General features: G+C 39.0%; 1 protein-coding gene across 3 annotated transcripts in view; it reads right to left on the reverse strand.

The window, feature by feature from the left end:
* The window catches only part of LOC108702958 (voltage-dependent L-type calcium channel subunit beta-4), a 67,746-nt gene that overhangs the window by 19,999 nt on the left and 34,250 nt on the right, over nucleotides 1-13,497 (reverse strand). For all 3 annotated transcript variants that reach the window (XM_018238781.2, XM_018238782.2, XM_018238783.2), the window contains one exon: nucleotides 5,881-6,000. In XM_018238781.2, the coding sequence (XP_018094270.1) occupies nucleotides 5,881-6,000 (120 nt within the window). The remainder of the gene's footprint in view (nucleotides 1-5,880; nucleotides 6,001-13,497) is intronic.

The raw sequence follows: 13,497 nt of genomic DNA on the forward strand, positions 1-13,497 counted from the left end.
TTCCTAAATTTGGTGATTTTGGGGACATTTCCAAAAATGACTTCAAAATTTCGACCCTGCAGCATCGTATTACCCACATACTTTTAGGTATCAAGACAAATCACCCCAAATATGAAAGCCTGGGGTCCTCTGAACAGTTTGATGCCCAATATGTATAGGTGTACCCAAGCATGTGGCATATAGGGGCCCTAAAAGGAAGACCCCCATATAGTCTGACATTTCAGGTACTGCAAAATCAACACATTTACATTGTTTTGGGGGGGCAAAAGTAGAAAACAGTAAGTTCACCCCAGAAAACCATATATTTTCGGAAAGTACACATTCCCACGAATTCAAATTGGGTATGCATGTCTTTCTACGCCAAAGTACCAAGCCGCAAATCATTCCTAAATTTGGTGATTTTGGTGACATTTCCAAAAATCACCTCAAAATATCTACCCTGCAGCATCGTATTACCCACATACTTTTAGGTATCAAGAGAAATCACCCCAAATATGAAAGCCTAGGGTCCTCTGAACAGTTTGATGCCCAATATGTATAGGTGTACCCAAGCACGTGGCATACAGGGGCCCCAAAAGGAAGACCCCCATATAGTCTGTCATTTCAGGTACTGCAAAATCAACACATTTACATCGTTAGGGGGGGGGGCAAAAGTAGAAAACAGTAAGTTCACCCCAGAAAACCATATATTTTCGGAAAGTACACATTCCAACGAATCCAAATTGGGTATGCATGTCTTTCTACGCCAAAGTACCAAGCCGCAAACCATTCCTAAATTTGGTGCTTTAGGTGACATTTCCAAAAATCACCTCAAAATATCTACCCTGCAGCATCGTATTACCCACATACTTTTAGGTATCAAGACAAATCACCCCAAATATGAAAGCCTAGGGTCCTCTGAACAGTTTGATGCCCGATATGTATAGGTGTACCCAAGCACGTGGCATACAGGGGCCCCAAAAGGAAGACCCCCATATAGTCTGTCATTTCAGGTACTGCAAATCAACACATTTACATCGATTTGGGGGGGGCAAAAGTAGAAAACAGTAAGTTCACCCCAGAAAACCATATATTTTCGGAAAGTACACATTCCAACGAATCCAAATTGGGTATGCATGTCTTTCTACGCCAAAGTACCAAGCCGCAAATCATTCCTAAATTTGGTGATTTAGGTGACATTTCCAAAAATCACCTCAAAATATCTACCCTGCAGCATCTTATTACACACATACTTTTAGGTATCAAGACAAATCACCCCAAATATGAAAGCCTAGGGTCCTCTGAACAGTTTGATGCCCAATATGTATAGGTGCACCCAAGCATGTGGCATATAGGGGCCCTAAAATGAAGACCCCCATATAGTCTGTCATTTCAGGTACTGCAAAATCAACACATTTACATCGATTTGGGGGGGGCAAAAGTAGAAAACAGTAAGTTCACCCCAGAAAACCATATATTTTCGGAAAGTACACATTCCAACGAATCCAAATTGGGTATGCATGTCTTTCTACGCCAAAGTACCAAGCCGCAAATCATTCCTAAATTTGGTGATTTAGGTGACATTTCCAAAAATCACCTCAAAATATCTACCCTGCAGCATCGTATTACACACATACTTTTAGGTATCAAGACAAATCACCCCAAATATGAAAGCCTAGGGTCCTCTGAACAGTTTGATGCCCAATATGTATAGGTGTACCCAAGCATGTGGCATATAGGGGCCCTAAAATGAAGACCCCCATATAGTCTGTCATTTCAGGTACTGCAAAATCAACACATTTACATCGATTTGGGGGGGGCAAAAGTAGAAAACAGTAAGTTCACCCCAGAAAACCATATATTTTCGGAAAGTACACATTCCAACGAATCCAAATTGGGTATGCATGTCTTTCTACGCCAAAGTACCAAGCCGCAAATCATTCCTAAATTTGGTGATTTAGGTGACATTTCCAAAAATCACCTCAAAATATCTACTCTGCAGCATCGTATTACCCACATACTTTTAGGTATCAAGAGAAATCATCCCAAATATGAAAGCCTAGGGTCCTCTGAACAGTTTGATGCCCAATATGTATAGGTGTACCCAAGCACGTGGCATATAGGGGCCCTAAAAGGAAGACCCCCCCTTGTATGTTCTGTCATTTCAGGTACTGCAAAATCAACACATTTACATCGTTTTGGGGGGGGCAAAGGTAGCAAAAAGTAAGTTCACCCCAGAAAACCATATATTTTCGGAAAGTACACATTCCCACGAATCTAAATTGGGTATGCATGTCTTTCTACTACAAAGTACCAAGCCGCAAACCATTCCTAAATTTGGTGATTTTGGGGACATTTCCAAAAATGACTTCAAAATTTCGACCCTGCAGCATCGTATTACCCACATACTTTTAGGTATCAAGACAAATCACCCCAAATATGAAAGCCTGGGGTCCTCTGAACAGTTTGATGCCCAATATGTATAGGTGTACCCAAGCACGTGGCGTATAGGGGCCCCAAAACGAAGACCCCCATATGGTCTGTCATTTCAGGTACTGCAAAATCAACACATTTACATTGTTTTGAGGGGGGCAAATGTAGAAAAAAGTAAGTTCACCCCAGAAAACCATATATTTTCGGAAAGTACACATTCCCACGGATCTAAATTGGGTATGCATGTCTTTGTACTCCAAAGTACCAAGCCGCAAACCATTCCTAAATTTGGTGATTTTGGGGACATTTCCAAAAATGACTTCAAAATTTCGACCCTGCAGCATCGTATTACCCACATACTTTTAGGTATCAAGACAAATCACCCCAAATATGAAAGCCTGGGGTCCTCTGAACAGTTTGATGCCCAATATGTATAGGTGTACCCAAGCACGTGGCGTATAGGGGCCCCAAAACGAAGACCCCCATATGGTCTGTCATTTCAGGTACTGCAAAATCAACACATTTACATTGTTTTGAGGGGGGAAAATGTAGAAAAAAGTAAGTTCACCCCAGAAAACCATATATTTTCGGAAAGTACACATTCCCACGGATCTAAATTGGGTATGCATGTCTTTGTACTCCAAAGTACCAAGCCGCAAACCATTCCTAAATTTGGTGATTTGGGGGACATTTCCAAAAATGACTTCAAAATTTCGACCCTGCAGCATTGTATTACCCACATACTTTTAGGTATCAAGACAAATCACCCCAAATATGAAAGCCTGGGGTCCTCTGAACAGTTTGATGCCCAATATGTATAGGTGTACCCAAGCACGTGGCGTATAGGGGCCCCAAAACAAAGACCCCCATATGGTCTGTCATTTCAGGTACTGCAAAATCAACACATTTACATTGTTTTGGGGGGGGCAAAGGTAGAAAAAAGTGCGTTCACCCCATAAAACCATATATTTTTGGAAAGTACACATTCCTGCGAATCCAAATTGGGTATGCATGTCTTTGTACTCCAAAGTACCAAGTCGCAAGCCTTTCCTAAATTTGGCGATAAAAGCAACTGTTTTTACATTTCTGAAAATCGCCTAAAAATATTGCAATTGGCCGCATTTATCTCACCCAATTTCTTACATACAATTGTAAAACACCATAAATATTGATGCCAAGGGTCTACTGAACAGTTTGATGCCCAATATGCATAGATATACCAAGGCAGCTGGCATGTGCGGACCCCAAATAAAAATAGTGAATATGAGTTTTCTCCGCTGCCCATTCGCCTTCTGTGAACATAGACCCTTGACTTCATATTATTTGCCTCAAGACCCTCCTAACAGCAATGACCCCCCAAAACCATACATTTTTGGAAAGTACACATTCTGCCGATTCCAACAAAGATAACGACGTCTTTCTACACGAAACTACCAAACTGCAAAGCTTTTCTAAACATATAGGTTTTTACAACATTTCTGAAAATCGCCTAAAAATGTTGCAGTTTGCCGCATTTATCGGACACAATGTTTTACGTACAAAGAAAAATCTCTCTAAATATGGACGTCAGAGGTCTAATAAATAGTTTGATGCCCAATATGTATAGATTTACCAAAGTATGTGTTGTGTATGGACCCCAAATGAAAAACGTAACTATGAATTTTCACGCTAGCCAACTAAGCTGCAGAAAAGAGAACCCTAACTGTACGTTATGTGCCGTAAGACCCCCAAACTGTAAAAAGACCCCCAGAAACCCATATATTTTTGGAAAGCACATATTTTGGCGGATCAAACTAAGTAAAATCTATCTTTCTATACCAAAGCACCAAACAGCAAAACGATACTAAAGATACATAGGGAACAATAATGCAGGGATAAAATTGCAATAAAACCACAAAAATAGCGTAAATCAATGAAATAACAAAATAATTGTTCTGACAGTGTAATTAGTGGCCGAAATCGATTATCCAATAGTCACGCTGCCAAAATAACACGTTTTTAGGCAAAAAAAAACAAAAGATAACAGTATAATGAATTCGTAAAAAAAAAAAAAAACACCTGTTTGTGTATACATATTTGTGCACTAATAAAAGTTATCTGAGTGTGCAAATACATGTAAATAAGTGTAAATAAGTGTAAATAACTGTACAAAAGGGACCAAGTGTGCTAAAATTAAAAAAAAAAAATTTAAAAAAATTCCAATCTTTACTAAAATGCATAAATGTACTGTAAGTATGTGTAGGTGCAGGTAAGTGTGTAAAAAAACGTGCACTTACCGTTTTTGGAGCAGGAGAATCGCTGTCTTCTTTGGAGGAGTCCTGGCAGCGTGTCTGCAGAGTTGCTGCGCAGCAGGAAGTGCGTGGGCGGCTCTGCAGGCAGGAAGAAGGTGAGTGTAGTAGCAGACGCTCCATGCGATGCGTCTGCTACTTTGAAGTCGGATCTGCGACAATCGAGTCGCAGATCCGACTTGACAGCCCCCCAGCCTCGTTGCCTAGGGGGCTGTCTTCTCTCCCCACTCTCTGCGGAGGCGGCAAAAGCCGCCGAAGCAGAGAGAGCGCTCAGCTGCTAAAGAACGTACAATGTACGTTCTTGGCAGCCTGAGCATTTGCCTGCCAGCACGTACGCCGTACGTGCTTGGCAGGCAAAGGGTTAAAGGATCATATAGCCTTCATCATCATCATCTATTTGTATAGCGCCAAGTTAAGGTGGCCAAAGACGCAAAGATCGCCAAATGAGCGGATCTTTCCCCGATATGCCATTAACGAGCATGGCTATATCGGGGGTAATCTGATTCTGATCCGATTACGATGTGCCATGGGCTCCAAACGACCGATCTCCGCCGGACGAAAGCTGTCGGCACTCCCCACACACGATCCGAAAATCGTACGAATCCTTAATTCGTACGATAGGATCTGTGTGTTTATGGCCACCATTACATGGTGCTTTTCATTGCCTTGTAATAATTTAACAAATATGGTTTACATAATAAAAAATAGGACCAGAAGGCCCTGCACGCTTTTACCCGTAATATTTACTTGCTCTGCACTTTTGACAATTCTGCATCTTTTCTAGCAAGTTATATATCTCTCTATAAAATAGATTCACTTTCCCAAGGTAATGAGTAATGTATTATCATGTTCCACTGAATATAAATGCAAGGTTTTGCTGATCCGACAGATGGAAGAGCAGATATCTAACAAATAAAAATTCAGGATTTCTGCTTTAGATAAACTACGATCAGATGTGCAAGATAGGACTAACTGTTAGACCAAATCAAATAAATCATTTTCGGCATTATTTAAGGTGTTCAGAGAAAAATAGAAAGAGAAATAGTTCTATGCTGGAGAAAAAAAACCCTTTGTCACAACGAGATGGTGGAGATTTCTTTGAATCTGTTTAATCGGGAAGAGGTTAATGCTGCAATAAAGACATGATCATGATGTTCCTTAGTAAGCAGAAAAGCATTACTTTGGCTCTCTCAAGCTGGACTGCAGCCTGCTGTTCTCTCTCTTGCCGAATAGCTTCCCTGTCCTCTTCCAGAGAGACATCAGAATCGGATGGCCTGCTTGTGTAGGAATCTGCTGAACCCTGCAACAACAATTCATCACAGGGTGTAAATGTAACCATCCAATCAGCTATCTTCAATGCAAACAGCAAACAATGTCATAGGCATTAGGGAATAACAAGAGAAGTCTTTAAACTCACATCAGTCTAGTAACCCATAGCAACTCATATGCAGGAAGCACTTGTTAAACACCTGCCTAAAAATAAACATGTGATTGGTCGCTATAGGTTAGTAGTGCAATTTTTTTTTACATTACCCCTTTATTGTCTGTTCTCCCTTTATCTGTAGCACAACTGATACTTGTATCTATGAAATGATTACTAATGTAATTAAAAAATGTATATCATTTACTTTGAATCCTCAAATATCCATACATGGGTATGTGATACATTATTTAGAAACTCCTATCCAGAAAGCTCTGAATTATTGGAAGGCTATCGCCCATAGACAAATAATTCAAAATTGTTTTTATTTCCAATTTTGCTGTAATAATAAATCAGAAGATACAAATTAAGGAAAGATCCTGTCACGTCCGGCACCCTATATCCAGAACCCAAGCTAAGCTCCCTGGTCTCGGCTCTCGCTTCTGCCTTTAACCGAATCCTGTAATGATTAGTGAATCGTGTAGTTCCACTGGTAAAATTTAAGGACAATATAAGTCACTAAGGCGTTCCATGACCAAGCAAGCTATATATCTTGAAGTTTAATTGGTGATTCATGTGGCAAAGAATGACATTACCAAGCACTAATTATAACTGATGACATCACTAAGCACCACTTATAAGGATATAATTTACAGGCTATTCATGGCTTTTTTGTATTGTATCCGTATAAATGGTGTATAGACTCAAGTTAGAACTAGTGATTGGTGTGTGTGTGTGTCACATGACATTTAAATGTGTCTATTCTACATATAGAATATCTATATCCCCTGTTACATTATTCCCTATGTAAAGAGTCCTATCACCCCACTAGCAGGAGCAGGCATGGGATTTTCCATTGACCACTTCACAGTTGCATATTAGTTTCACCCCTTTTTCTGTCTGTGGCTCATGGTCGGGCTCCTTTTGGCAGAAAACTGCACTGGTCTGTGGTTCTCAGCTAGCACCATGGACCAACTCACTTCCTGAATCTTCTTTTTAGCTGTTTAGCTTTTTGTGCTGTAGAGTGAAAGTTGAACTTTTTCATTCTACTACGAATGCATCTGCCTCAAGCATTGAAGAATCAGGTAAGAGATTTTAATCTCTGGGGTGTGCCAAACTGATTTTAATTTATACTTTCCTTCTCCATTAAAGCAAACCTTTGATTGGATACCAAAAGTATGTGCACTAGTGTAATTTACAGGATAATTTACAGTGTTAGCAAATGAGCCCCAGTTGCTCCAGCACACTTATCTCGGTGGTTTCTAGACTAGCAATTCCAGCAAACTTGGATATATTATTATTAGCAGTTAAATCATGCACCGAGGTGTAGCGCAGCCACATCCCCATTAAGCAATCAATATCCCATTATGGGATATTATTATGGGACATTTATAAAGCGCTAAGCAAAGCAGTTTGCCCAGTATAAGAGAAGATTGTTAGTAAACATCTGGGCATGAACTACATTGAGGATGCACATTTCTTTACTACTGGTGAGAAATTAAGTGAAAAACAACTTTTCCCCCATCTCTGTGGTCAACATATATATATATATATATATATATATATATATATATATATATATATATATATATATATATATATATAAAATACACAAAAGCCATGAATATCCTGTAAATTATATCCTTATAAACGGTGAGTAGTGATGTCATCAGTTATAAACGGTGAGTAGTGATGTCATTTCTGTCACATGACTCACTAAAATTTGTGTATTATAATAAATAAAGTACCCCCAGTTGTAAAATATGAGGATATTAGAAGTTACCTCGGAGTTCCATGACCCGTATAAAAACACTCGGCCTTCGGCCTCGTGTTTTTATATGGTCATGAAACTCCTCGGTAACTTATAATATCCTTATATTTTACAAGAGGGGGTACTTTATTCACTATATATATATATACACACACACATATATATATATATATATATATATATATATATATATATATATATATATATATATATATATATATGTAATAGATCACCTTATTCTTCTACCTCTGCTCCTCACCTTTTTTCTATATTTATTTGGTTCATGTGTTAAACAAAATACACTCTCCAAACCAGAGTCTATCTATTTTAGATACCTAATACTGCTCCATAGACTTCCGATGAAACTGCTGTGCCTCCTCAGCGCAGGAAATAGCAGCCCAAGATGTTGGGTGCTTGCCTAGAAACACATTTGACTGTATGTGTCCTTTAATCTACAGCTACTTACAAAAGGTCAGACGTTAGAACACAAATAGCCATTGAAATAAATGTATCTTGCTTTCTCTCCATACACACACACACAACACACTACCCCCAAGCTGATGAAATGCCAAAAAGAAGCATTCAAATGTGCAGTAATTGATCTCCCAGAATCCTCAGCCAGACAATACTGTGGTTAGTTCTAGTTTATAAAGTCTACAAGTTGAGTATTATCTATAGACAAAAGTAATTGAGATGAAATAAAGGCAAACATGGGCAACATATTCATAAATACGAACTAATGCTTAAAGTGGACTTGTCACCCAGACATAAAAAGCTGTATAATGAAAGTAATTTGCAAATGAAACATGAAACCAAAATTCTTTTTTTTTTTCAAAACATCCATACCTTTAATAAACTCATTTAAAAGTCTCAGCTGTCAATCATATATTGCCTGCCCCTCCTCTATGCCTCAGGCATAGAGTTGGGGCAGTCACTCACTTTCACTTTCCATTCTGCCCTTCGTAGATGTCACTGCACTCTTAACATTACCCTTCCCTCCTCACACTATATAATTATGCAGAGTACCATGCATGGGCATAAAGTCACCCATTCTGGTGCATACACATGATTTTGGGGCGATACACAACTTGCCTTGTCCACAAAATTGTACCTGCCTGCTTACGATGACTGTGAATTCTAAGAATTCCAAAATTGAAATAATAAATATAGTGTGAGTAAAGTTTATTTTGCTCACCTAACATAATAGAAAAGAATTTGGAATAATTTCTTAGGGTGACAGATCCCCTTTAATGTCTTATTTACTGAACCTGTATATTACAATGTAAAGACAAAAAACTACTGGCACAAACAAATAAAGGTTATTTTTTGCTTATATTTTATAGGTCTATTTAAAAACAGGATATGATATTATTTCCATTACACTTCAGCCTGCATAAGAGCAAAGTCTTAAAGGGCAATTATACCTTTTATTTATACATGTTAAATAATAATGCCTGAAACAAGAGCACTTTTCTGATTTACTATGTGTGCCCAATGTTTCAGAATTGTGTGTCCAACTCAATCATTTTAGCCAATAACTGTCCCTGTTCTTGTTCAATTTTTGGTCCATTACTTTTGGTCAATGAGTTTGTGCTGGGAAGAAGTGACACAATTAGGTTATGGAGAATTAGAAGAATGATCCTCCCTATTACAAACTGGCTTAGTGAGCTGCAAAATCTAATCTCAGCATTTCCTAACCTGCCTGTATTTTAGCAATACACCTTATCCAGGATTCTGATTCAGCCAAGTACTAGCACTTTGTGCAGTTTGTAATTGCAAATCAAAAAACTATAATCATTAAGAATGACCGAAAAGTTGCTAATAACTTTAAGAACTGTAAGGAGAACTATTGCTTAAAAAAAACCAAAAATAAGATTTATCATGTGGAGGACATGCAAATTTACTCCTTAAGACAGATGTCTTCAGACTCTTTGAGCTCTAGAAATTTTTTAGGTGCCTTTAACCAGGCACTGTAACCAGGTTACAGAACCACAGAGGAACACGGTGATATTTTTGTTTGAGGCAGGTACTAATTTGAGAACATGTAACTATACAAGTATGGGACCTGTTATGCAGAATGCTCGAGACCTGGGGTTTTCCGGATAAGGGTTAATTATATGTTAGTTGTGATCAAGTACAAGATACTGTTTTATAATTACAGAGAATAAGGAAATAATTTTTTACAAATTTGAATTATTTGATTAGAATGGAGATTATGGGAGACGGCCATACTGTAATTTGAAGCTTTCTGCATAGCGGGTTTCTGGATAACGGAATATATAACAGCGTGTACCTTTTTGTTGACAATAATGGAGTTGATCCTCTACACTACAGCCTTAGTTTATAGTGTTTTTTTGCTCATAACAAGGTCCCAGTACTCTGGGTCCAGTTCTGGAGGACCCAATCAACTAAGCACACACCTAGATTCTACCTAGATCCAGAGATGTCACCTTATTCCATGTCACTAGAGTGATCGAGTTCTGGACTATTTTAAACCTAATTGAGCTTTATTCCTCAGTTGTTAAATAAAATCAGATCTCAATGCCTGGAGTCCATCATCATTACCCTGATGACAAGGATTAGTTGATTACAGGTGAGCTACCCAAATTACTGCATTACCACCAACTAGAAAACTTTGCCATACACGGTGCCTCATAAATAATCATTGCTTCTAAATGTTCCTAACAAACCCCCACCCCAAAAAATAGAAAAGGAATAAAATAAAGGCAAAATCCATTGGTCACCATGTGCATCACGATGCAAGGGAGAGTAATGTGGACAGTATCCCGATTGTTGAGAGCCATGCTAACTAGTGATGTGCAGGTTGAGAAAAACTCGACCTATCCCTAATCCGCGATCGCCCACACCCGACTTCCACCTTCCTTTTATAGACCCGCCCTGCCAATGACATCACAAAAGGGGTGGGGCATGGACAGGCGCGCACCTATAAGCCCAGCCGGGTCCCACAGGTATCGAGCCGACCCGCACAGCTAATGCTAACCATTCATCCATATTTTAATTTGCTTTATCATCATTGGCTGGCAATATAATGCTTAGGTGCTTTACTGCCTATGGGCTGCAGAAACACCAATGATACAGTGCACTAGAGTTCACATAACTGCCATTGGGTTTTATGCCAATAAAATAGATTTTTGTGTCCCTGTGACTACAAGAGAGTTAGCAAACACTTTCAGTGTAGATTTTTTTCTTTTGTACACAAAATGTGGGGAGCCAATCACAGCTCTGCATTCACACAGTGAAATATACTATGCAGTTCCCTGTCTGGTCCATCAAGTTGCTGGTTGCCTGTCTAATGGTGATTGGCTGGTTTCCTACAATACAAAATGCTGAGTGTTTCTAGCTCACCCAAACAGTGAGGAAAGTAAAGCTACTAAAGGTTTGGTGTGCATTTTTACAGAAGCAGTACAAAATATGAGCTGTATAAACAGTTACAAATACTTGTCCCTTACTATATGTCATATTCTAGTATTGAAAACATCACAGCCATCACAGACAGCAATATCATGATGCAGATATGATCAAGCCTGCGTTACAAATAATTTCATTTCACACAAAATTGTCATTATCTGTCTGAATCCAACAGACCTTCTAAGACAATTCAGTTTAGTCTCTTCTCTTGGACCTTTCCCAGTGAAAAGTGCCAGTTTTGGTTTCTCTATTCCAATGTTACAGCACAAATGCAAATAGCCATAATTAGCTAAAAGGACCTTGCATTCATAAAATTGACAATTTGAATAACAGAGATTATAACCATAGTTTGTTTTAGTGGTAGCTGGCCAAGGACAAAACAGAATTTATTTAGCTCCTCCTTAACCTGCTATCCCACAGCCACAGTCCCTTCCCAGAGGTTATCTTCAATGCTACTATAGGCACCATCTCTCCCTACTATACCTGCTATCTGACAGTCACTGTCCATTCCCAGAGACTATTATCCCACTGCTTCTATAGGCACCATCTCTCTCTACTATACCTGCTATTCCACAGCCACAGTCCCTTCCCAGAGACTATTATCCCACTGCTTCTATAGGCACCATCTCTCCCTACTAAAGCTGCTATCCCACAGTCACAGTCCACTGCCAGAGACTATTATCTCCACTGTTAATATAGGCGCCATCTCTCCCTACTATACCTGCTATCCCACAGCCACAGTCCCTTCCCAGAGACTATTATTTCACTGCTACTATAGGTTCCATCTTTCCCTACTATACCTGCTATCCCACAGCCACAGTTCCTTCCCAGAGACTATTATAACCACTGCTACTATAGGCACCATCTCTCTCTCTACTATACCTGCTATGTCATGGATACAGTCCCTTACCAGAGGCTATTATCCCCACTAGTGATGGGCGAATTTCTCCCGTTTCGCCAAACAATTTGCGAATTTCCCATGAAATTCGTGAAACGGCAAAAAATTTGTGATTTTTGACGCTCGCGTCAAAGTCAATGGGTGTCCAATCATGTTGGCGTGCAACGGTTTTAACGCAAATGACTTTTCCGCCGTGCGTCCAAATTTTTTTCGGGAGTTTCGCAAATGTATTCACGCCAGCGAAGCGTCATCACTAATCCCCACTGCTACTATACGCATTGCAGAAACTTTTATCATAGCCATTAACACCACCACTGTTTTTTTTATAGGATTACACTTTTTTATCAGTTCTTCTTTACAGGAAGCCAAATCTGAAAGCTTCCATCACTAATTTGTCACGATGATAAGCCCGAAAGCCACCAGTCAATATGCAATTAGCAATTATTATATCATATCATATGAACACAAGAAATCTCATAATATAACAGTAATAATGACCACCATTGACACTGATATCCATACAAAGTAACTACTTTATATGAAAGCACAACTGATATTAGTTCAATTACATTATTTGGATTGTATTCAGACTACTCTGGCTTACAAGGGGCTATAAAAACAAAAATCTGTTAAACAAATGACAGGTACCTGCTGTATCTGCCTGGCTGTGTATAATAATAGAAATGCAGATATAGTATCTAATATTAACCAGCCATTCTAAATATCTGTTTCCAGAAAATAATGATGTTTTGAACAATCTCAACACAGCAATAATTTCAATGGGCTTATAGATTTCTACATGTCCAGTATATTTATAATATCTCCTATCTGGGGGCAGCTTTTATGGATGATCCTGCTCTAACGCAGGAAGAACTGTCACTAAGATGGAGCCAATAATTTATTCACTGGTGTTCGTGTCGTGGACACAGTGTTAGTGGTGTTGGAAAAGTTAAATGTACAGTATACAGTATATCTCGTCAAAATTAGGTGGTCTGAAATTGAACTTAATTCCAAGTAATCTCTGTGGCTCTCCCTTTATCTGGACTTTTTTTTCACTGGGCTGTCAGTCTATTCCAGTCAGTGAATTGCAGGGCGTTATCAGGCAAAACTTGCAACCAATGCTTCCACCACAGACCCAATAAGAAAGAGCTGAATAATTACGAGGTTTATAAATAACATTACTTCTAAAGAAAATCCCCTATCACACATCAAATATTTCTGCACAGATGGCCGGGATTGTAGCCTGCCATCAAAACATATTCATAACAACGCAAATGTT

The sequence above is a fragment of the Xenopus laevis genome, chromosome 9_10S, assembly GCF_017654675.1.
Source record: "Xenopus laevis strain J_2021 chromosome 9_10S, Xenopus_laevis_v10.1, whole genome shotgun sequence".
Lineage (NCBI taxonomy): Eukaryota > Metazoa > Chordata > Amphibia > Anura > Pipidae > Xenopus > Xenopus laevis.